Source organism: Oncorhynchus mykiss, chromosome 25 (genome assembly GCF_013265735.2).
Source record: "Oncorhynchus mykiss isolate Arlee chromosome 25, USDA_OmykA_1.1, whole genome shotgun sequence".
Classification (NCBI taxonomy): domain Eukaryota; kingdom Metazoa; phylum Chordata; class Actinopteri; order Salmoniformes; family Salmonidae; genus Oncorhynchus; species Oncorhynchus mykiss.
The window spans coordinates 45,146,189-45,171,998 of NC_048589.1; the positions used below are offsets into that span (position 1 = coordinate 45,146,189).

The window sequence follows — 25,810 nt, forward strand, 5'->3', positions numbered from 1 at the left end:
TTCAACCATGACGACAGCCAAAGAGCCCTTTTGTGTTCTACATCAAGGATGGGCAACTTTCGTCACCCCTTTTCCCCCCCATCCCCCATCTAACACACCTGACTCCAAATAATCAACTAATTGTATCAACTAACTAATCTTCAATTTAGAACGAGATTAGTTTAATCAGATGTGTTTGCTAGGGTTGGGAAAAACTGTGACAACACTCTGGCCCCCTAAGGACTGGAGTGGCCCATCCCCGTTCTAGATAGAACTTTTTTTTGTTTTCTTGTGTACTGGGGAAACTCACCTCTTCCTCATCCAACTCATCCACCACCAATGTGTAGCACCCACCTGAGTGATGCAACTCATTTGTGCCAGAATGGTCACCACACATCAGCTGGCAAGTTGGAGAGGTGAGGAGTGATATACAGTATGTCAATTAGGTTAGCATTCATGCTAATTTATGGCAGATAAATGCATTTAAATGTGTGCACGGTCAACAATTTATAAACGACTGATGAAATGGATTGCCCATCTCATCAATCTGCCTGTGAAAAGCAACTTGCTCAGTCTCTGACTAAAGACACCTCAGACACCTTACAACTATGATAAGGCAGTACAGTAGAATACCTTAACTCAGAGAACTATTGACTTTCTTCTCTGTGCTTTAAAGAAAAGAGAAACCTGAACGCTGCTCTTGCTGGTAGCGTAGCTTGATTAAAGAGCAGTGTGCCGGTTTCTCTTTTCTTGGACGTTAATTACCTTCAACAAGATAACTCCGATGTGAGTCTCTGTCAGGTAAGACAACTACATATCCCTGTATGGTGATAAGGGAGTAGAATACTTTGGCTCGTAGGAATGAGCCGCGGTATTTACATTTCTTCTTCTCCCAGTGTTTACTCACAGTGATGGCATGCAGGGAGTATCCCAGGCCTAGCTGTCTGCAGGCTACCATGGCCTCTTTAGTGGTCCAGCCTGCAGAGCACACCGTGCCCCACCGCGCCCCCACCTGAACCTCCACACGGCCCTCATAGTACGTCCTGCCTCCCACGATACGCACCTGCAGAAGGGGCCCTAGGGGAAGTCAGTGATAGGCCACTTTCTGTGCATTTCCACTGGGGATTTACGTCTCAGACTTATCCCCTAGGAGACGTCAATCAGATGTCCTGTCTGTAGCCTGTCTGTGTTTCCCAACTCTGGTCCTCCAGTGCCCCCAACACCCTGGTCCTCCAGTACCCCCAACACCTGGTCCTCCAGTACCCCCCAACACCCTGGTCCTCCAGTGCCCCCAACACCCTGGTCCTCCAGTACCCCCCAACACCCTGGTCCTCCAGTACCCCCAACACCCTGGTCCTCCAGTACCCCCAACACCCTGGTCCTCCAGTACCCCCAACACCCTGGTCCTCCAGTACCCCCAACACCCTGGTCCTCCAGTACCCCCCAACACCCTGGTCCTCCAGTACCCCCCAACACCCTGGTCCTCCAGTACCCCCAACACCCTGGTCCTCCAGTACCCCCAACACCCTGGTCCTCCAGTACCCCCAACACCCCAACACCCTGGTCCTCCAGTACCCCCCAACACCCCAACACCCCAACACCCTGGTCCTCCAGTAGCCCCCAACACCCTGGTCCTCCAGTACCCCCCAACACCCTGGTCCTCCAGTAGCCCCCAACACCCCTACACCCTGGTCCTCCAGTACCCCCAACACCCTGCTGTTGGGGGTACTGGAGGACCAGAGTTGGGAAACACTGTGCACGTGTCAAATGCCAGTCCTTGAGGGCCCAGTGTCTCATAGAATAACTTGTCAGTCCTTGAGGGCCCAGTGTCTCATAGAATAACATGTCAGTCCTTGAGGGCCCAGTGTCTCATAGAATAACATGTCATTCCTTGAGGGCCCAGTGTCTCATAGAATAACATGTCAGTCCTTGAGGGCCCAGTTTCTCATAGAATAACATGTCAGTCCTTGAGGGCCCAGTGTCTCATAGAATAACATGTCAGTCCTTGAGGGCCCAGTGTCTCATAGAATAACATGTCAGTCCTTGAGGGCCCAGTGTCTCATAGAATAACATGTCAGTCCTTGAGGGCCCAGTGTCTCATAGAATAACATGTCAGTCCTTGAGGGCCCAGTGTCTCATAGAATAACATGTCAGTCCTTGAGGGCCAGGAGTTTGCTGATGCAGCTGCTGCTGTGGGATTAGTCCATAGACTCATAGAATAACATGTCAGAATGAACATGTCAGGGTGAGTCATGGAGCGGGGGAGCTACATTGGTTCCTTCCTGGTGGGCAGGGAGAACCAATGAGGTGTCGCCACCTGGTATGTTGTGGTTGGCTGTTGGCTCATCACCCGCAGCAATGGGATGGGGTTGGGGGATTTAGTATAAACCAGTGGTATTCAAACTTATTAAGTGAGGACCTCATTTTTTACCCAAGAATTTCTGGGGACCCAATTTTTTTCATATCTCCTATCAAAATTGAGTTAACAAATACAGACATTTACTCAATAAAATGTTATTTTCAAATTATCTTTCTCAATATGGAATGTAGTTTGCATATTGTCCCATAAAAGGATCTGTACTCTGCATTTTTGGTTTAAAAATTTGGCGACCGCACCTGCAAATGACCCAGCGTGACCCCAACTCTGAATACCACTGGTCTAATGGTTAAGACAGTGGTTCCCGAGTGAGAGGTCCGCGGACCATGTCTGATTCGTTACATTATCATGAGGGGATTCATGTATCATGATTGGTTGAGGCGATTCATGTAATATCATGATTGGTTGAGGGGATGTACGTGTGTTCCATAGTTGCCATGGTAAGTGAGGTTGGAGATTCGTGGTAATTGTAGTCCACGGTTATAACCTGGTTTAAGCATATTATATTAGCAGTGGAAAAGCAGTTAGCTTGGCTAATAGACCTACTTGCAGGCCGTTGTTAGCGTAGCCTAGCCCCAGCTGTCTGCAAGCCACCATGGCCTCCTTGGTGCCCCAGGCCCCTCCACATATCAGGCCCCAGCTCCTGGTCCCGTTAGCCTCTGTGCTCAGCACCTCCACCCGCCCCTCATACCGCGTACGGCCCCCTGTCAGGCGGATCTGTGGGGGGCAGATGGGTTAGGAAGCAGAGGGCGGGTGTGTACGAGTAGGAGTGCGAAGATGGGGGAAGTAAGGTCCGGCTGAATACAAGACATTTAGACACACAGGGTTCTTCGTCTGTCCCCATAGGATAACCTTTTTGGTTCCAGGTAGAACCATTTTTGGTTCTAGGTAGAACCCTTTTGGGTTCCGTGTAGAACCCTCTGTGGAAAGGTTCTAGATACAGTGCATTCGGAAAATATTCAGACCCCTTGATTTTTTTCCACATTTTGTTACGTTACAGCCTTATTCTATAATAGATTCAATGGTTTCTTTCCCTCATCAATCTACATACAATAGCCCATATCAGGTTGTTTTTTTCTCCAAATATTCCATTTACATAAGTATTAAGACCCATTATTCTCGTCAGATTCTCTCAAGCTCTGTCAGGTTGGATGGGGAGCGTTGCTGCACAGCTATTTTCAGGTCTCTCCAGAGATGTTCGATCGGGTTCAAGTCCGGGCTCTGGCTGGGCCACTCAAGGACATTCAGAGACTTTTCCTGAAGCCACTCCTGGTTTGTCTTGGCTGTGTGCTTAGGGTCGTTGTCCTTTTGGAAGGTGAACCTTCGCCCCAGTTGTTACGTTCTGACCTTAGTTCCTTTGTTTTGTCTTTGTTTTAGTATGGTCAGGGCGTGAGTTAGGTGGGTTGTCTATGTTCCTTTTTCTATGTTTTGGGATTTCTGTGTTTGGCCTGGTATGGTTCTCAATCAGAGGCAGCTGTCTATCGTTGTCCCTGATTGAGAACCATACTTAGGCAGCCTGGTTTCACTTTTGAGTGGTGGGTGATTGTTTCCTGTGTCTGTGTTTGTACGGGACTGTTTAAATTTTCGTTTGTTCATTCACGTTGTTATTTTGTATTTTTGTAGTGTTCAGTGTTACATATTAAAATGGACACTTACCACGCTGCACATTGGTCCGACCTCTCTTACTCCTCGTCAGAAGAAGAGGAGAATCGTTACACCAGTCTGAGGTCCTGAGCGCTCTGGAGCAGGTTTTCATCAAGGATCTCTCTGCATTTAGCTCTGTTGTCTTTCTCTCGATCCTGACTAGTCTCCCAGTCCTTGACACTGCATAACATCCCCACAGCATGATGCTGCCAGCACCATGCTTCACCGTAGGGATGGTGCCAGGTTTCCTCCAGATGTGACGCTTGGCATTCAGGCCAAAGAGTTCTATCTTGGTTTCATCAAACCAGAGAATCTTGTTTCTCATGGTCTGAGAGTCCTTTAGGTGTCTTTTGGCAAACTCCAAGCGAGCTGTCATGTGCCTTTTACTGAGGAGTGGCTTCCGTCTGGCCACTCTACCATAAAGGCCTGATTGGTGGAGTGCTGCAGAGATGGTTGTCCTTCTGGAAGGTTCTTCCATCTCCACAGAGGAACTCCGGAGCTCTGTCAGAGTGACCATCAGGTTCTTGGTCACCTCCCTGACCAAGGCACTTCTCCCCTGATTGCTCATTTCAGCCCTGAGGTCAACTCTAGGAAGAGTCTTGGTGGTTCCAAACTTCTTCCATTTAAGAATGATGGAGGCCACTGTGTTATTGGGGACAATTTTTTGGTACCCTTCCTCAGATCTATGCCTCGACACAATCCTGTCTCTGAGCTCTACGGACAATTCCTTTGACCTCATGGCTTGGTTTTTGTTCTGACATGCACTGTCAACTTGTGGGACCTTATATAGACAGGTGTGTGCCTTTCCAAATCATGTTCAATCAATTGAATTTACCACAGGTGGACTCCAATGAAGTTGTAGAAACATCTCAAGGATGATCAATGGAAACAGGATGTACCTGAGCTCAATATTGCGTCTCATAGCAAAGGGTCTGAATACCTACCTAATGCATTTCTGTAAAAAAAAAAAAAAAAACATTTTTTACACTTGCGGACATTTCTAAAAATCTGTTTTCACTTTGTCATTATGGTTTATTGTGTGTAGATTTTTATTAATTCAATCATTTTTAGAATAAGGCTGTAACGTAACAAAATGTACAAAAAGTCAAGGGGTCTGAATACTTTCTGAATGCACTGTAGCACCTTGTTTTCTAAGAGTGTAGACATACTATGTCTGCATCTCAAATGGAACCCTGTTCCCTATATAGTGCACTACTATAGACCAGGGCCCTATAGAACCCTATTCCCTGTTGAACAGGACTGATTGGGTGCTAATACGTTAGGTTAAGGGTTTCTGAAGCTCTTTGTTATGTATTGTTAAAGGCATGTATTGTTATGTATTGTTCTGTATTTTTATGTATTGTTAAAGGCATGTATTGTTATGTAGTGTTATGTATTGTTATGTAGTGTTATGTATTGTTATGTAGTGTTATGTAGTGTTATGTAGTGTTATGTAGTGTTATGTATTGTTATGTAGTGTTATGTAGTGTTATGTAGTGTTATGTATTGTTATGTAGTGTTATGTAGTGTTATGTAGTGTTATGTATTGTTATGTAGTGTTATGTATTGTTATGTATTTTAATGTAGTGTTATTTATTGTTATTTATTGTTATGTAGTGTTATGTATTTTTATGTAGTGTTATTTATTGTTATTTATTGTTATGTAGTGTTATGTATTTTTATGTAGTGTTATTTATTGTTATTTATTGTTATGTAGTGTTATGTATTTTTATGTAGTGTTATTTATTGTTATTTATTGTTATGTAGTGTTATGTATTGTTATGTAGTGTTATGTATTTTTATGTATTGTTATGTAGTGTTATTTATTGTTATTTATTGTTATGTAGTGTTATGTATTGTTATGTAGTGTTATGTATTGTTATGTATTTTTATGTATTGTTATTTATTGTTATGTAGTGTTATGTATTGTTATGTAGTGTTATTTATTGTTATTTATTGTTATGTAGTGTTATGTATTGTTATGTAGTGTTATGTATTTTTATGTATTGTTATGTATTTTTATGTAGTGTTATTTATTGTTATGTAGTGTTATGTATTGTTATGTAGTGTTATTTATTGTTACGTATTGTTATGAAGTGTTATGTAGTGTTATGTAGTGTTATGTATTGTTATCTAGTGTTATGTAGTGTTATGTATTGTTATCTAGTGTTATGTAGTGTTATGTATTTTTATGTATTGTTATGTATTGGTATGTATTGTTATAGGTATGTATTGTTATGTATTGGTATGTATTGTTATAGGCATGCATTGTTATGTATTGGTATGTATTGTTAAAGGTATGTATTGTTATGTATTGGTATGTATTGTTAAAGGTATGTATTGGCATGTATTGGTATGTATTGTTATGTATTGTTATGTATTGGTATGTATTGTTATAGGTATGTATTGTTATGTATTGGTATGTATTGTTATAGGCATGTATTGATATGTATTGGTATGTATTGTTAAAGGTATGTATTGTTATGTATTGGTATGTATTGTTAAAGGTATGTATTGTTATGTATTGGTATGTATTGTTATATATTGTTAAAGGTATGTATTGATATGTATTGTTAAAGGCATGTATTGTTATGTATTGTTCTGTATTGTTATGTATTGTTATATATTGTTAAAGGTATGTATTGGTATGTATTGTTATGTATTGTTATATATTGTTAAAGGCATGTATTGTTATGTATTGTTATGTATTGTTATGTATTGTTATATATTGTTAAAGGTATGTATTGATATGTATTGTTAAAGGCATGTATTGTTATGTATTGTTATGTATTGTTATGTATTGTTATGTATTGGTATGTATTGTTATAGGTATGTATTGTTATGTATTGGTATGTATTGTTATAGGCATGTATTGTTATGTATTGGTATGTATTGTTAAAGGTATGTATTGTTATGTATTGGTATGTATTGTTATATATTGTTAAAGGTATGTATTGATATGTATTGTTATGTATTGGTATGTATTGGTATGTATTGTTATGTATTGGTATGTATTGTTATGTATTGTTATGTATTGGTATGTATTGTTAATGATATGTATTGTTATGTATTGGTATGTATTGTTAAAGGCATGTATTGTTATGTATTGTTATGTATTGTTATGTATTGGTATGTATTGGTATGTATTGGTATGTATTGTTATGTATTGGTATGTATTGTTATGTATTGTTATGTATTGGTATGTATTGTTAATGATATGTATTGTTATGTATTGGTATGTATTGTTAAAGGTATGTATTGTTATGTATTGGTATGTATTGTTATAGGCATGTATTGTTATGTATTGTTAAAGGCATGTGTTTGATGAGAGTAAAGGACATCATGACACACATCACATAGTCAGGATGTATCCAGGTTTACATCTCTGATCACAATACTACTAACATTGTATTGAACATTACTGCAGCATTTCTGCCCAATCAGGGATCTATCAACACATCGCTGATCAATAAACTGTTAAATATTCACAGTAAATATAATACCCCCCCCCCCCCCCCCCCCCTCCCCCCTCCCACGTTTGCTTAACTATATTTTTGCTTAGGCCTAGATTCAATCTGTAGTGCTGAAAGTCAACAGTATATTACATTTTAAATTTAAAGGCAACGTTTTCGTGTTTCCTGTAAACACTGTAAACACTGTATTACTGTAAACACTGTATTACTGTAAACACTGTATTACGGTAAACACTGTATTACTGTAAACACTGTATTACTGTAAATACTGTATTACTGTAAACACTGTATTACGGTAAACACTGTATTACGGTAAACCCTGTATTACTGTAAACACTGTATTACGGTAAACACTGTATTACTGTAAACACTGTATTACGGTAAACACTGTATTACTGTAAACACTGTATTACTGTATTACGGTAAACACTGTATTACGGTAAACACTGTATTACGGTAAACACTGTATTACTGTAAACACTGTATTACGGTAAACACTGTATTACTGTAAACACTGTATTACTGTAAACACTGTATTACGGTAAACACTGTATTACGGTAAACACTGTATTACGTCGGCTCAATCAAAGGTTCCCTTTAAATTTCAATCACGCTATAACGCTGATCTTCAGCGCTACTAGTTTAGACTTGTTTAGACTAGTTTAGACTAGTTATGTGTGGTATGACTTCACATGAACATCATCTTGTCAACGACGGGTTCAACGTGTTTTCAGTAAAACAGGAAATCAGTAAAACAGGAAATGACACTAACTGGCCCCTCTGGGATGATTGAAGTTCATTAAACAGAATGGCGCTGAGTTTAAATGGAATAGTTAGTCTCTGACCGAGTTCTCCAGAGCCATGTATGGCGTGTTGCACCTCACAGCGGCGTCTTCTACATGCTGGCAGTCCTCTGAGGTTATGTTCTTAAAGCCACAGTTCCACATCGACTTCTCCGTCCCCAGACACTGGACCTCATTCATGTGGATGGGACCCATCCCTAAAGACACACACACACACACACACACACACACACACACACACACACACACACACACACACACACACACACACACACACACACACACACACACACACACACACACAGCTGTAATAAGCGTTATGTGTCAAGATGTGTAGAAAACCTTCAATGAGTCCAAAAACCTTTTAAAAGACAGTAGTAGATCATAGTAAATCCCAGGTCATAGTGTCTATAATACTGTCAGGGGTTCTTCTACATAGATCATAGTAAATCCCAGGTCTGTCACGTTCTGACCTTAGTTCTGTTATTATATCTTTGTTTTAGTATGGTCAGGGCGTGGTCAGGGGTTCTTCTACATAGATCATAGTAAATCCCAGGTCTGTCACGTTCTGACCTTAGTTCTGTTATTATATCTTTGTTTTAGTGTGGTCAGGGCGTGGTCAGGGGTTCTTCTACATAGATCATAGTAAATCCCAGGTCTGTCACGTTCTGACCTTAGTTCTGTTATTATATCTTTGTTTTAGTGTGGTCAGGGCGTGGTCAGGGGTTCTTCTACATAGATCATAGTAAATCCCAGGTCTGTCACGTTCTGACCTTAGTTCTGTTATTATATCTTTGTTTTAGTGTGGTCAGGGCGTGATATGATACATGGCATTATAGTGTCTATAATACTGTAAGGGGTTCTTCTACATAGATCATAGTAAATCCCAGGTCTGTCACGTTCTGACCTTAGTTCTGTTATTATATCTTTGTTTTAGTGTGGTCAGGGCGTGGTCAGGGGTTCTTCTACATAGTAGATCATAGTAAATCCCAGGTCTGTCACGTTCTGACCTTAGTTCTGTTATTATATCTTTGTTTTAGTGTGGTCAGGGCGTGGTCAGGGGTTCTTCTACATAGATCATAGTAAATCCCAGGTCTGTCACGTTCTGACCTTAGTTCTGTTATTATATCTTTGTTTTAGTATGGTCAGGGCGTGGTCAGGGGTTCTTCTACATAGACCATAGTAAATCCCAGGTCTGTCACGTTCTGACCTTAGTTCTGTTATTATATCTTTGTTTTAGTGTGGTCAGGGCGTGATATGATACATGGCATTATAGTGTCTATAATACTGTAAGGGGTTCTTCTACATAGATCATAGTAAATCCCAGGTCTGTCACGTTCTGACCTTAGTTCTGTTATTATATCTTTGTTTTAGTGTGGTCAGGGCGTGGTCAGGGGTTCTTCTACATAGATCATAGTAAATCCCAGGTCTGTCACGTTCTGACCTTAGTTCTGTTATTATATCTTTGTTTTAGTGTGGTCAGGGCGTGGTCAGGGGTTCTTCTACATAGACCATAGTAAATCCCAGGTCTGTCACGTTCTGACCTTAGTTCTGTTATTATATCTTTGTTTTAGTGTGGTCAGGGCGTGATATGATACATGACATTATAGTGTCTATAATACTGTAAGGGGTTCTTCTACATAGATCATAGTAAATCCCAGGTCTATAATACTATAAGGGGTTCTTCTACATAGTAGATCATAGTAAATCCCAGGTCTGTCACGTTCTGACCTTAGTTCTGTTATTATATCTTTGTTTTAGTATGGTCAGGGCGTGGTCAGGGGTTCTTCTACATAGTAGATCATAGTAAATCCCAGGTCATAGTGTCTATAATACTGTCAGGGGTTCTTCTACATAGTAGATCATAGTAAATCCCAGGTCATAGTGTCTATAATACTGTAAGGGGTTAATCTAGAAGACCATAGTAAATCCCAGGTCATAGTGTCTATAATACTGTAAGGGGTTAATCTAGAAGACCATAGTAAATCCCAGGTCATAGTGTCTATAATACTGTAAGGGGTTCTTCTACATAGTAGACCATAGTAAATCCCAGGTCATAGTGTCTATAATACTGTCAGGGGTTCTACTACATAGTAGACCATAGTAAATCCCAGGTCTGTCACGTTCTGACCTTAGTTCTGTTATTATATCTTTGTTTTAGTGTGGTCAGGGCGTGGTCAGGGGTTCTTCTACATAGATCATAGTAAATCCCAGGTCTGTCACGTTCTGACCTTAGTTCTGTTATTATATCTTTGTTTTAGTATGGTCAGGGCGTGGTCAGGGGTTCTTCTACATAGATCATAGTAAATCCCAGGTCTGTCACGTTCTGACCTTAGTTCTGTTATTATATCTTTGTTTTAGTATGGTCAGGGCGTGGTCAGGGGTTCTTCTACATAGATCATAGTAAATCCCAGGTCATAGTGTCTATAATACTGTCAGGGGTTCTACTACATAGTAGACCATAGTAAATCCCAGGTCTGTCACGTTCTGACCTTAGTTCTGTTATTATATCTTTGTTTTAGTATGGTCAGGGCGTGGTCAGGGGTTCTTCTACATAGTAGATCATAGTAAATCCCAGGTCATAGTGTCTATAATACTGTAAGGGGTTAATCTAGAAGACCATAGTAAATCCCAGGTCATAGTGTCTATAATACTGTAAGGGGTTCTTCTACATAGAAGACCATAGTAAATCCCAGGTCATAGTGTTTATAATACTGTAAGGGGATCTTCTACATAGAACATAGTAAATCCCAGGTCATAGTGTCTATAATACTGTCAGGGGTTCCACTACATAGTAGACCATAGTAAATCCCAGGTCATAGTGTCTATAATACTGTAATAAGCTCACATAGTTACTGTAAGGTAAAGAACAGGGTAAAACACTTCATTATGAGGTAATAACAGGGTAAAACACTTCATTATGAGGTAATAACAGGGTGAAACACTTCATTATGAGGTAACAACAGGGTAAAACACTTCATTATGAGGTAATAACAGGGTGAAACACTTCATTATGAGGTAATAACAGGGTAAAACACTTCATTATGAGGTAATAACAGGGTGAAACACTTCATTATGAGGTAACAACAGGGTAAAACACTTCATTATGAGGTAATAACAGGGTGAAACACTTCATTATGAGGTAATAACAGGGTAAAACACTTCATTATGAGGTAATAACAGGGTAAAACACTTCATTATGAGGTAATAACAGGGTAAAACACTTCATTATGAGGTAATAACAGGGTGAAACACTTCATTATGAGGTAATAACAGGGTAAAACACTTCATTATGAGGTAATAACAGGGTAAAACACTTCATTATGAGGTAATAACAGGGTGAAACACTTCATTATGAGGTAATAACAGGGTAAAACACTTCATTATGAGGTAATAACAGGGTGAAACACTTCATTATGAGGTAATAACAGGGTGAAACACTTCATTATGAGGTAATAACAGGGTAAGACACTTCATTATGAGGTAATAACAGGGTGAAACACTTCATTATGAGGTAATAACAGGGTAAAACACTTCATTATGAGGTAATAACAGGGTGAAACACTTCATTATGAGGTAATAACAGGGTAAAACACTTCATTATGAGGTAATAACAGGGTAAAACACTTCATTATGAGGTAATAACAGGGTGAAACACTTCATTATGATGTAATAACAGGGTGGATAAATAAAAATAAGATTTTTGCTGGACACAGCTTGTTTTGTGGGAAGCAGTCGGGGAAGACAGGGGTCTACTGGAATTACTCTGTTCTTAGGGAAATCACATCAAAGACTTGAATACGTTTTTGGGAGAAATCATTACCAAAAGCATATTTCTTTCCAAACCTCTTATGAACTAAAAAAATAAGTAAAAAAATACCGAAATGTCTCACCATGTGTCACACCCTGACTGTAGAGATCTTTTTATTCTCTATGTTTGGTTGGTCAGGATGTGACTCGGGTGGGAAACTCTATGTTCCGTATTTCTATGTTTTCTATTTCTTTGTGTTTGGCCGGGTGTGGTTCCCAATCAGGGACAGCTGTCTATCGTTGTCTCTGATTGGGAACCATACTTAGGCAGCCTTTTTTCCTTTTGTATATTTGTGGGTAGTTGTCTTTGTTAATGGCCTGTATAGCCCTAGTCAGCTTCACGTTCGTTTTTCTTTTGTGTTGTTTCTTGTTTTTGTTGGCGACATTTATAATAAAGAGAAATGTACGCTCACCACGCTGTACCTTGGTCCAGTCATTTCCACGAAGTAGACGCACGTGACACCATGGTCCACGTGTGCAATACCATTAATATATACCATTAATATATACACTACCAGTCAGAAGTTTGGACACCTGCTCATTCAAGGTTTTTTCGTATTTATTTATTTTTACTATTTTCTACATTGTAGAATAATAGTGAAGACATCAAAACTATGAAATAACACATATGGAATCATGTAGTAACCAAAAAAGTGTTAAAAAAAATAAACATTCTTGGCATTCTCTCAACCAGGTAGTCAAGCGCTATGATGAAACTGGCTCTCAAAAGGACCGCCACAGGAAAGGAAGACAACGGGACAACAACCCTAAGCACGCAGCCAAGACAATGCAGGAGTGGCTTCGGGACAAGTCTCTGAATGTCCTTGAGTGGCCCAGCCAGAGCCTGGACTTGAACCCTGATCAAACATCTCTGGAGAGACCTGAAAATAGCTGTGCAGCAACACTCCCCATCCAACCTGACAGAGCTTGAGAGGATCTGCAGAGAAGAATGGGAGAAACTCCCCAAATACAGGTGTGCCAAGTTTGTAGCGTCATACCCAAGAAGACTTGATTGAGGCTGTAATCGCTGCCAAAGGTGCTTCAACAAAGTACTGAGTGAAAGGTTCTGAATACTTATGTAAATGTGACACTTCAGTTTCTCATAAATTAGCAACATTTTCTAAAAACATGTTTTTGCTTCGTCATTATGGGGTATTGTGATGTCATTATGGGGTATTGTGATGTCATTATGGGGTATTGTGTGTAGATTGATAAGGGTAAAAAAACAATTGAATCAATTTTAGAGTAAGGCTGTAACGTAACAAAATGTGGAATAGGTTACGGGGTCTCAATGCTTTCCCGAAGGCACTGTGTTTACAGATTTGTTTAGGTGTTTTAACACTTTATGGAGACAAGTTGGAAATCAAAGGGAGAGATTGGAAGAGAAACAGTGGGAAGTGGACACAGGGATTGAACCCCGGTCTTCAGTTGGACGTCGTATATGTGACTGTGCTGGGAGTGTAACCACTACACCAAGTCTCTGCACAAATCCATTGATCTACATAAGGTTAAACCACAGTTCTCAGCCCTCACCTTCTCCCATGCGAGCTCCAGTCAGGGCCTCCTTGGCGGATCCGAAGCCCAGCTCCCTACACACTACGCTGGCAGACAGCAGGGTCCAACGGTCGTCACACACCGTGCCCCACTCATTGTTCTTCAGCACCTCCACTCTGCCCTCACCCAGCTTGGCACCACCCTTCAGCCTCACCGTGCTCTGATGGGAGAGGAAAGCAAGGGACACAGTTGCCTTACAAAGATACGGAGAGGAGAGGAGAGGAGAGGAGAGGAGAGGAGAGGAGAGGAGAGGAGAGGAGAGGAAAGCAAGGGACACAGTTGACTTACAAAGATACAGAGAGGAGACGAGACGAGACAAGAGTTAACTCACTGTGTTCTACAGACAGAAGTCAGTTAACTCACTGTGTTCTACAGACAGGAGGCAGTTAACTCACTGTGTTCTACAGACAGGAGACAGTTAACTCACTGTGTTCTACAGACAGGAGACAGTTAACTCACTGTGTTCTACAGACAGGAGACAGTTAACTCACTGTGTTCTACTGACAGAAGACAGTTAACTCACTGTGTTCTACAGACAGAATACAGTTAACTCACTGTGTTCTACTGACAGGAGACAGTTAACTCAGTGTTCTACAGACAGGAGACAGTTAACTCACTGTGTTCTACAGACAGTAGACAGTTAACTCACTGTGTTCTACAGACAGGAGACAGTTAACTCACTGTGTTCTACAGACAGGAGACAGTTAACTCACTGTGTTCTACTGACAGAAGACAGTTAACTCACTGTGTTCTACAGACAGAATACAGTTAACTCACTGTGTTCTACTGACAGGAGACAGTTAACTCAGTGTTCTACAGACAGGAGACAGTTAACTCACTGTGTTCTACAGACAGTAGACAGTTAACTCACTGTGTTCTACAGACAGGAGACAGTTAACTCACTGTGTTCTACAGACAGAAGACAGTTAACTCACTGTGTTCTACAGACAGAAGACAGCACAGAGCAGGAACACCAAACTGGCCAGATTAAGAAACTGTAGATGAAGCGTGAATTTGCCAGCTTCAAGTCTATGCAATGCTAGTGAGACACAAATGCACGTACACACACACACACACACACACACACACACAGACACACACACACACACACACACACACACACACTACTACTACTAATTACCGTAGTTTTGAGCTTCTTCTTCTTCAGTCCGTTGTTCTGTACGTACTGGGGTCCGGGTACACAGCTGACCACGGCTGGCATGCCACCTTCACACGACTCTGTGGCATTACCTATGGAGTGAGAGTAGACTCAGGAATTATGTAAATACACAGAATATAACTCACAAATATGCACAGTGAATATATTCAATATAACTCTGGTCTGCTCATGGTGCCTATTTGTGGGATATGTTCTATATATTTACAACGTTCTGAGAGTCCAATCTCTCTGTATAATTACCCTTGTTGGTCTCCAGGGGGCAGGCTGCCAGGTGGACCTCAGTGCCAACACATGCCACAGAGTGGAGGCGGTACCGGTGCTTCTGACGCTCTGTGTTCAGTCTGGAGGGGTTTGAATGGGGGAGGAGGAGGAGGAGGAAGGGGAGGAGGAGGAGGAGGAGAGGAGGGAGGAGGGAGGAGGGAGGAGGGGGAGGAGAGGAGAGGAGGGGGAGGAGGAGGAGGGAGGAGGAGGGGGAGGAGGGGAGGAGGGGAGGAGTGGGGGGGAGGAGAAGGAGTGGGGGGGGGGGGGAAGAGGAGGAGAGGGAGGAGGAGGAGGAGGAGGAGGAGTGGGGAGGAGGAAGAGGAGGAGAGGGAGGAGGAGGAGGAAGAGTAGGAGGAGGGGGGAGAAGGAGGAGGAGGAGGAGGAGGAGGAGGAGGAGGAGGAGGAGGAGGAGAGAGGGAGGAGGAGGAGGAGTGGGGAGGAGGAAGAGGAGGAGAGGGAGGAGGAGGAGGAAGAGTAGGAGGAGGAGGAGGAAGAGTAGGAGGAGGGGGGGAGAAGGAGGAGGAGGAGGAGGAGGAGGAGGAGGGGAGGAGGAGTGGAGGGGGGGAGGAGGAGTGGGTGGAGGAGGAGTAGGAGGAGGAGTGGGGGGGAGGAGGAGGGGGAGGAGGAGGAGGAGGAGGAGGAGGAGGAGGGGGGGGAGAGGAGGAGGAGGAGGAGGAGGAGTGGGGGGAAGGAGGAGGAGGAGGAGGAGTGGGGGGGAGGAGGAGGAGGAGGAGGAGGAGGAGGAGTGGGGGGGAGGAGGAGTGATGATACAGAAACGACTAACTGGATTTTGGGGTTGGGGTCCATTCCATTTCAATACCAGTCAAATCAGAAATTAAACCAAATTCCAACTCCAAAATGTTCCTCATTCATAGGTATTACAGAGAATTGGAATTCCTGTGTACTTCCTGAATTGACTGGAATTGAAATGGTATTGACCCTGAACCCTGGTGGGCATTATTGGTCCTATCATTGTCAATGTTTTGCTGCTGATACTAAACTTTTCAGTTCTTCATTTGATTGTTGCACCAGACACAGAGTCTGTTTGACCGTCAGCCAATTGCACAATGTACACTGACGAGTATATGTTTATCATTTATCCATTTTTTTAACATATAAACTTAAAAAGCTAGAAAGACATGAATCATTTTTAAGTAGCTTTTCCAACAAAGAAAAAAGATTCAGCTGCATTTGTTGGACGACAAAGCCGGACTTTCACAGAAAACCACTTCTACAAGTCATGTAACCTTTTGGCTTCGTTACAAGACTCATCTTGTCTTAATGTTTGTGTTCAGTACAGCCAAGATCCAACCGAGCATCTGCCTGTTTTCATCCACACATGGACAGGTCATCAGAAAATAACAATTTGTTCTTAGTTGACGTACCAGTATAAATAAAGTTTAAAGAAAGCATCTCACATCTCTTAAACCTGACCGTTTCTGAAACATACACACATCTATAGTAGCCTACCTGGTATGGATCCAATACCCCCAAACTATCCTGCTGTTTCCCTTGACAACAACATTGCTTTCTTTTTTGAACTGATCTGGGCCCGACAGTACAGTACAGAGCAGTATAGAGCAGGTAGAGTTGAACTGATCTGGGCCCGACAGTACAGTACAGTACAGTATAGAGCAGGTAGAGTTGAACTGATCTGGGCCCGACAGTACAGTACAGAGCAGGTAGAGTTGAACTGATCTGGGCCCGACAGTACAGTACAGAGCAGGTAGAGTTGAACTGAACTGGGCCCTACAGTACAGTATAGAGCAGGTAGAGTTGAACTGATCTGGGCCCGACAGTACAGTACAGAGCAGTATAGAGCAGGTAGAGTTGAACTGATCTGGGCCCGACAGTACAGTACAGTATAGAGCAGGTAGAGTTGAACTGATCTGGGCCCGACAGTACAGTACAGAGCAGGTAGAGTTGAACTGATCTGGGCCCGACAGTACAGTACAGAGCAGGTAGAGTTGAACTGAACTGGGCCCTACAGTACAGTATAGAGCAGGTAGAGTTGAACTGAACTGGGCCCGACAGTACAGTATAGAGCAGGTAGAGTTGAACTGATCTGGGCCTGACAGTACAGTACAGAGCAGGTAGAGTTGAACTGATCTGGGCCCGACAGTACAGTACAGAGCAGGTAGAGTTGAACTGATCTGGGCCCGACAGTACAGTATAGAGCAGGTAGAGTTGAACTGATCTGGGCCCGACAGTACAGTACAGTACAGTACAGAGCAGGTAGAGTTGAACTGATCTGGGCCCGACAGTACAGTACAGAGCAGGTAGAGTTGAACTGAACTGGGCCCTACAGTACAGTATAGAGCAGGTAGAGTTGAACTGAACTGGGCCCGACAGTACAGTATAGAGCAGGTAGAGTTGAACTGATCTGGGCCCGACAGTACAGTACAGAGCAGGTAGAGTTGAACTGATCTGGGCCCTACAGTACAGTACAGAGCAGGTAGAGTTGAACTGAACTGGGCCCTACAGTACAGTATAGAGCAGGTAGAGTTGAACTGATCTGGGCCCGACAGTACAGTATAGAGCAGGTAGAGTTGAACTGATCTGGGCCCTACAGTACAGTACAGAGCAGGTAGAATTGAACTGATCCTGGCCCTACAGTACAGAGCATGTATAGAGCAGGTAGAATTGAACTGATCTGGGCCCTACAGTACAGTATAGAGCAGGTAGAATTGAACTGATCTGGGCCCTACAGTACAGAGCAGTATAGAGCAGGTAGAGTTGAACTGATCTGGGCCCTACAGTACAGTACAGAGCAGGTAGAGTTGAACTGAACTGGGCCCTACAGTACAGTACAGTACAGTACAGTATAGAGCAGGTAGAGTTGAACTGAACTGGGCCCTACAGTATAGTATAGAGCAGGTAGAGTTGAACTGATCTGGGCCCTACAGTACAGTATAGAGCAGGTAGAGTTGAACTGAACTGGGCCCTACAGTACAGTACAGTACAGTACAGTATAGAGCAGGTAGAGTTGAACTGAACTGGGCCCTACAGTATAGTATAGAGCAGGTAGAGTTGAACTGAACTGGGCCCTACTGTTGACCAGGGCCCATAGGGTAGTGCACTACTGTTGACCAGGGCCCATAGGGTAGTGCACTACTGTTGACCAGGGCCCATAGGGTAGTGCACTACTGTTGACCAGGGCCCATAGGGTAGTGCACTACTGTTGACCAGGGCCCATAGGGTAGTGCACTACTGTTGACCAGGGCCCACAGGGTAGTGCACTACTGTTGACCAGAGCCCATAGGGTAGTGCACTACTGTTGACCAGGGCCCATAGGGTAGTGCACTACTGTTGACCAGGGCCCACAGGATAGTGCACTACTGTTGACCAGGGCCCTATATAGAACACTACTGTTGACCAGGGCCCATAGGGTAGTGCCCTACTGTTGACCAGGGCCCATAGGATAGTGCACTACTGTTGACCAGGGCCCTATATAGAACACTACTGTTGACCAGGGTCCATAGGGTAGTGCACTACTGTTGACCAGGGCCCATAGGGTAGTGTACTACTGGTGACCAGGACCCATATCAGTAGGAGTGCACTGTATATGGAATAGGGTTTAATTTGAGATGCACACTGGTCACAATGCCCAGATGAGCCTGGAAATGAATCAAACTGTCAACAGATACCATTTTATACAGGAGATCATTAAGGGGAAATGTGTTTATTGTCTCAGTCAGTTTACCTTTTCTTTAACCCAGAGGTGAATGGTTTAGCATGAGCTTTAGGTGGCAGCCTGCAAAGTCAACATTGGTTAGGTGATGATGATGATGATGATGATGATGATGGTAAATGCAATGGGAGAAAATTAGAAACACATGTTACATTATGTGTTTTAGTATTATGTGTATTAGTAATATGTGTTTTAGTATTATGTGTTTTAGTATTATGTGTATTAGTATTATGTGTATTAGTATTATGTGTATTAGTATTATTATGTGTATTAGTATTATGTGTATTAGTATTATGTGTATTAGTATTATTATGTGTTTTAGTATTATGTGTTTTAGTATTATGTGTATTAGTATTATGTGTATTAGTATTATGTGTATTAGTATTATTATGTGTTTTAGTATTATGTGTTTTAGTATTATGTGTATTAGTATTATTATGTGTTTTAGTAATATGTGTTTTAGTATTATGTGTTTTGGTGTATTAGTATTATGTGTATTAGTATTATGTGTTTTAGTATTATGTGTATTAGTATTATGTGTTTTAGTAATATGTGTATTAGTATTATGTGTATTAGTATTATGTGTTTTGGTGTATTAGTATTATGTGTTTTAGTATTATGTGTATTAGTAATATGTGTTTTAGTATTATGTGTTTTAGTATTATGTGTTTTAGTATTATGTGTTTTAGTATTATGTGTATTAGTATTATTATGTGTTTTAGTATTATGTGTTTTAGTATTATGTGTTTTAGTATTATGTGTATTAGTATTATGTGTTTTAGTATTATGTGTATTAGTATTATGTGTTTTAGTAATATGTGTATTAGTATTATGTGTATTAGTATTATGTGTTTTGGTGTATTAGTATTATGTGTTTTAGTATTATGTGTTTTAGTATTATGTGTTTTAGTATTATGTGTTTTAGTATTATGTGTATTAGTATTATTTGTTTTACTATTATGTGTATTAGTATTATGTGTTTTGGTGTATTAGTAATATGTATTTTAGTATAATTTGTTTTATTATTATGTGTATTAGTATTATGTGTTTTAGTATTATGTGTATTAGTATTATGTGTATTAGTATTATGTGTTTTAGTATTATGTGTATTAGTAATATGTGTTTTAGTATTATGTGTCTTAGTATTATGTGTATTAGTATTGTGCTTTTTAGTATATGTGTTTTAGTGTTTTAGTATTATGTGTATTAGTATTATGTGTATTAGTATTATGTGTATTAGTATTATGTGTATTAGTAATATGTGTATTAGTATTATGTGTATTAGTAATATGTGTATCAGTATTATGTGTATTAGTATTATGTGTATTAGTAATATGGGTATTAGTATTATGTGTATTAGTATTATGTGTTGTAGTATTATGTGTATTAGTATCATGTGTTTTAGTATCATGTGTTTTAGTTATATGTGTATTAGTAATATGTGTATTAGTAATATGTGTATTAGTAATATGTGTATTAGTAATATGTGTATTAGTAATATGTGTATTAGGATTATGTGTTTTAGTATGATGTGTTTTAGTATTATGTGTATTAGTAATATGTGTATTAGTATTATGTGTTTTAGTAATATGTGTATTAGTATTATGTGTATTAGTTTTATGTGTTTTAGTATCATGTGTTTTAGTAATATGGGTATTAGTATTATGTGTATTAGTATTATGTGTATTAGTGTGGTGTAGTAGTATTATTTGTATTAGTATTATGTGTATTAGTATTATTTGTATTAGTAATATGTGTTTTAGTAATATGTGTATTAGTATTATGTGTATTAGTATTATTTGTATTAGTAATATGTGTTTTAGTAATATGTGTTTTAGTATTATGTATATTAGTATTATGTGTATTAGTATTGTGTATTAGTATGATCTGTATTAGTATTGTGTATTAGTATTATGTGTATTAGTATGATGTGTATTAGTAGTATTATGTGTATTAGTATTATGTGTATTAGTAATATGTGTATTAGTATTATGTGTATTAGTATGTGTTCTAGCACACCATTCAGCAGACGCTAGCTGAGCAATGCAACACTTTATAGCCTATAAAGTGATGGATATGTCATGTTCCAGTCCTGATGCCAAAAAGTTGCAGTTCAAAATGTTGAACTAGAGACGCAGACTCAAACATCAGAGGGCAGATTGACATCAATCACATTAAATGTTATTTTCAGAAGGACTTCCTGACACAGCTGTCCGGAGGCACCTTAATTGGATAGGTTGGGCTCAAAGTAATGGCTGGAACGGAATCAATGGAATGGTATTGAACACATCAAACACATGTTTTCCATACATTTGATGCCATTCCATCTACTCCACTCCGGATGTTACTATGAGCCGTCCTCATTTCAGCAGCCTCCTGTGCTTCCTTAGAATCCTTTTATCTTAAACAAAATGTAGTGGTTTAAAATGTCAGATCAATCTGCAGTCCTATTTTGTTGAGTTGCATTTCTGTGACTAGGAAGTTATTATTTTTTTTTTGCAGTTAGATGAACACAACAACATATTTGTGCTAGAATGAGTAAACAAGTGAATTCAAACCAGCTGGGTAGAAACAACATCTAAACTAATGTTCTATAAAATGACTAAAGCAACGACCACTACAGGTAACCCACTGTCAGACACCCAGGCCCAGTTCCAAATGGAACCCTATTCCCTACATAGTGCACTACATAGGGAATAGGATGGGGGGGACAGTGGGTTGTTTTCCTGATATACCTGGCACCAGCAGAAACCTTAACCTTGGCTCTGGCTTCTCTCTCAGCTGCTCTCTTTCCCAGACGGGCTCTGCAACGGCAAACAGCAACATGACTTCACACAGAGATACTGGTGAGGCAGAGAGGCAGAGAGGCAGAGACAGAGGTAGAGGCAGAGGCAGAGGTAGAGCAGAGGTAGAGCAGAGGCAGAGGCAGAGGCAGAGGCAGAGACAGAGGCAGAGGTAGAGCAGAGGCAGAGGCAGAGACAGCGGCAGAGAGACAGAGACAGAGACAGAGACAGAGACAGACAGACAGACAGACAGACAGACAGACAGACAGACTGATAATGGGAGCAGCTTTTGGGACAAATCTGAACATATACATTTTATTCCAAGAAGTTAGTTAAGAAGTGTATTATATAGAGATATAACTGCCCTGATCCCAGACAGTGTGGGATAGCTGTGGTCAGGTTAAGAGGAAAGCAGTAAGGTGTGCTTCCTGGGTAATGTAACAGGAGAGTAACAGGAGAGGACAGTTCTGTTAAGTATACCACTATACTATTAAGTTATAATATGTTACATTACTTTTTCAATGACAGAGATATTTCAAGCATTAATGTGTACACTATTGTATACAGAAGTGTGTGTGGACACCCCTTCAAATTAGTGGATTCGGCTATTTCAGCCACACACGTTGCTGACAGGTGTATAAAAGTTGCCCCCCCCCCCCTCAGTCTGTCTCCATTTGTAAAATCTGAGGTGCCGGTATGAGGAAAATCAACCAGAAACGGTGTAAATATTATACTACATGTTTGAATGACTTTGGACTCGTTCCCCTAGATAGGCCAGCCAGTATATTATACATTTCTCAAAGGTATTGTTATGAAACCACTGCATGAGAAAAGGGGTCCTTCAGTTGGTTACACTATACACACACTGTACGTTCCAGAAACACTTGTTTAAAATGATAATTGACCGTTATATTTGGAAAAGCCTGTATTTTTTTCCCCCTGTCTTTAAATACCTCTCCATGAAAACCCCCCCTCCAAAACACGACAGAGAATCTTCTACTAGACGGAACAGACCTGGAGGGTCAGTACAAACAGGAAACAGACAGGAAGAAAACAGGAAATGAGACAAGCAGCCGGACAGTTAGAATATACGTCTCAAATGGGACCCTATTCTCCATACGGGAAAGCCCTCTTCTCCCTATGGGAAAGCCCTATTCTCCATATGGGAAAGAAAGCCCTCTTCTCCTTATGGGAAAGCCCTATTATCACAACTGGAAAGCCTTATTCTCCCTTCAGGAAAGTCCTCTTCTCCCTATGGGAAAGCCCTATTCTCCCTTCAGGAAAGCCCTATTCTCTGTATGGGAAAGAAAGCCTTCTTCTCCTTATGGGAAAGCCCTATTCTCACAACTGGATAGCCTTATTCTCCCTACAGGAAAGCCCTATTCTCCCCATGGGAAAGAAAGCCCTCTGGTGTTCCTTTTGTCCAGGTGGGAAAGGGAAAGCCCTATTCTTACAGCTGGAAAGCCCTCTTCTACCTATGGGAAAGCCCTCTTCTACCTACGGGAAAGCCCTATTCTCCTACGGGAAAGCACTATTCTCCCTGAGGTACAAAGAGAAAAAGCAGATATTAACATACTCAGCTACTGTACTACTGGGCTACTGGGTTACTGGGCTACTGGGCTACTGGGCTACTGAGTTACTGGGCTACTGTACTACTGGGCTACTGGACTACTGGGCTACTGGGCTACTGAGTTACTGGGCTACTGGACTACTGGGCTACTGGGTTACTGGGCTACTGGGCTACTGAGTTACTGGGCTACTGGGCTACTGAGTTACTGGGCTACTGTACTACTGGGCTACTGGACTACTGGGCTACTGGGCTACTGAGTTACTGGGCTACTGGACTACTGGGCTACTGGGCTACCTGGCTATTGGGCTACTGGGCTACTGGGCTACCTGGCTATTGGGCTACCTGGCTATTGGGCTACCTGGCTACTGGGCTACCTGGCTACTGGGCTACTGGGCTACCTGGCAATTGGGCTACCTGGCTATTGGGCTACCTGGCTATTGGGCTACTGTGCTACCTGGCTATTGGGCTACTGTGCTACCTGGCTATTGGGCTACTGGGCTACCTGGCTATTGGGCTACTGGGCTACCTGGCTACTGGGCTACCTGGCTATTGGACTACTGGGCTACTGGACTACCTGGCTACTGGGCTACCTGGCTATTGGACTACTGGGCTACTGGACTACCTGGCTATTGGACTACTCGACTCCTTGAACGCTCTAAAAATAAAAGTAATATATCCTGTTTTTGCCCAATAGTCTCATAAATCTCAACATTAGGGTGACCAGGGACAACTCAGGTCATGGTCCTCATCATGTTGCTGCTGTGGTACTCTGCTGTGGTACTCTGCTGCGGTACTCTGCTGTAGTACTCTGCTGTGGTACTCTGCTGCGGTACTCTGCTGCGGTACTCTGCTGCTGCTGTGGTACTCTGCTGCGGTACTCTGCTGCGGTACTCTGCTGCTGTGGTACTCTGCTGCTGCTGTGGTACTCTGCTGTGGTACTCTGCTGCTGCTGTGGTACTCTGCTGTGGTACTCTGCTGTGGTACTCTGCTGCGGTACTCTGCTGCGGTACTCTGCTGTGGTACTCTGCTGCGGTACTCTGCTGTGGTACTCTGCTGTGGTACTCTGCTGCGGTACTCTGCTGCGGTACTCTGCTGTGGTACTCTGCTGCGGTACTCTGCTGCGGTACTCTGCTGCGGTACTCTGCTGCTGCTGTGGTACTCTGCTGTGGTACTCTGCTGTGGTACTCTGCTGCGGTACTCTGCTGTGGTACTCTGCTGCGGTACTCTGCTGCGGTACTCTGCTGTGGTACTCTGCTGTGGTACTCTGCTGCGGTACTCTGCTGCGGTACTCTGCTGCGGTACTCTGCTGTGGTACTCTGCTGTGGTACTCTGCTGCTGCTGTGGTACTCTGCTGTGGTACTCTGCTGTGGTACTCTGCTGTGCTACTCTGCTGTGGTACTCTGCTGCGGTACTCTGCTGTGCTACTCTGCTGTGGTACTCTGCTGTGGTACTCTGCTGCTGCTGTGGTACTCTGCTGTGGTACTCTGCTGTGGTACTCTGCTGTGGTACTCTGCTGCTGCTGTGGTACTCTGCTGTGGTACTCTGCTGTGGTACTCTGCTGCGGTACTCTGCTGCGGTACTCTGCTGTGCTACTCTGCTGTGCTACTCTGCTGCGGTACTCTGCTGCGGTACTCTGCTGCTGCTGTGGTACTCTGCTGTGGTACTCTGCTGTGGTACTCTGCTGCTGCTGTGGTACTCTGCTGTGGTACTCTGCTGCGATACTCTGCTGTGGTACTCTGCTGTGGTACTCTGCTGCGGTACTCTGCTGCTGCTGTGGTACTCTGCTGTGGTACTCTGCTGTGGTACTCTGCTGTGGTACTCTGCTGCGGTACTCTGCTGCGATACTCTGCTGTGGTACTCTGCTGCGGTACTCTGCTGTGGTACTCTGCTGTGGTACTCTGCTGCGGTACTCTGCTGCGATACTCTGCTGTGGTACTCTGCTGTGGTATTCTGCTGTGGTACTCTGCTGCTGCTGTGGTACTCTGCTGCTGCTGTGGTACTCTGCTGCTGCTGTGGTACTCTGCTGCTGCTGTGGTACTCTGCTGTGGTACTCTGCTGCGGTACTCTGCTGCTGCTGTGGTACTCTGCTGTGGTACTCTGCTGCGGTACTCTGCTGCTGCTGTGGTACTCTGCTGTGGTACTCTGCTGCGGTAAACTCAGGGCCCTATCAGAGTTTTTCCTGGTCAGTTCAGTTCAGGTCAGTTCAGGTCAGTTCAGGTCAGTTCAGGGCCCTGCTCATAAAGCCATCTGGCTGCTACAGTGGTGTCGGTGTGATGAAAACATTCAGCACACAGAATTCAAAAATCCTTACTTCCTGACACATAATATCTCATTCCAACTGAACAGACCAACTTTTACAGCAGGTTATATTCTAATGAAAATATAGTGTTGAGCTGTGAGGAAGGTAGACACAGTGTTCCCAGACAACACATTCTTCAGAAGAATGTGAATATTGAGAGGAGCCAAGACACTGACAGGAAATATTAGCATCACGTTACTGAGCCTGACCTAAATTAACCTGGGCCTGTATTCATAAAGCCTCTCAGTGCAGGAGCGCTGATCTAGGATCAGGTCCCCCCCTTGTTCATGTAATATTACCCATTCTGATCTAAAAGTCTAAACAGATCCTAGATCAGTGCTCCTACTCTGATAAACTTTATGAATATGGGCCCTGACCTCCTTATA

At 42.2% G+C, this 25,810-nt stretch overlaps 1 protein-coding gene across 6 annotated transcripts in view; it reads right to left on the reverse strand.

Moving 5' to 3' along the window:
- Nucleotides 1-25,810, reverse strand: part of LOC110504281 (lysyl oxidase homolog 3B) — a 49,214-nt gene that overhangs the window by 6,547 nt on the left and 16,857 nt on the right. The window contains exons 5-12 of one of the 6 annotated variants that reach the window (XM_036962587.1): nucleotides 21,508-21,576; nucleotides 18,785-18,835; nucleotides 15,061-15,161; nucleotides 14,782-14,891; nucleotides 13,620-13,800; nucleotides 8,319-8,473; nucleotides 2,903-3,073; nucleotides 887-1,042 (exon numbers count right to left, since the gene is read on the reverse strand). In XM_036962587.1, the coding sequence (XP_036818482.1) occupies nucleotides 887-1,042; nucleotides 2,903-3,073; nucleotides 8,319-8,473; nucleotides 13,620-13,800; nucleotides 14,782-14,891; nucleotides 15,061-15,161; nucleotides 18,785-18,835; nucleotides 21,508-21,576 (994 nt within the window). Of the gene's footprint in view, nucleotides 1-886; nucleotides 1,057-2,902; nucleotides 3,074-8,318; nucleotides 8,474-13,619; nucleotides 13,801-14,781; nucleotides 14,892-15,060; nucleotides 15,162-18,784; nucleotides 18,836-21,507; nucleotides 21,577-25,810 lie in introns of those variants that run through there. The other 5 variants (XM_036962590.1, XM_036962589.1, XM_036962588.1 and 2 more) reach the window with 5 other exon arrangements.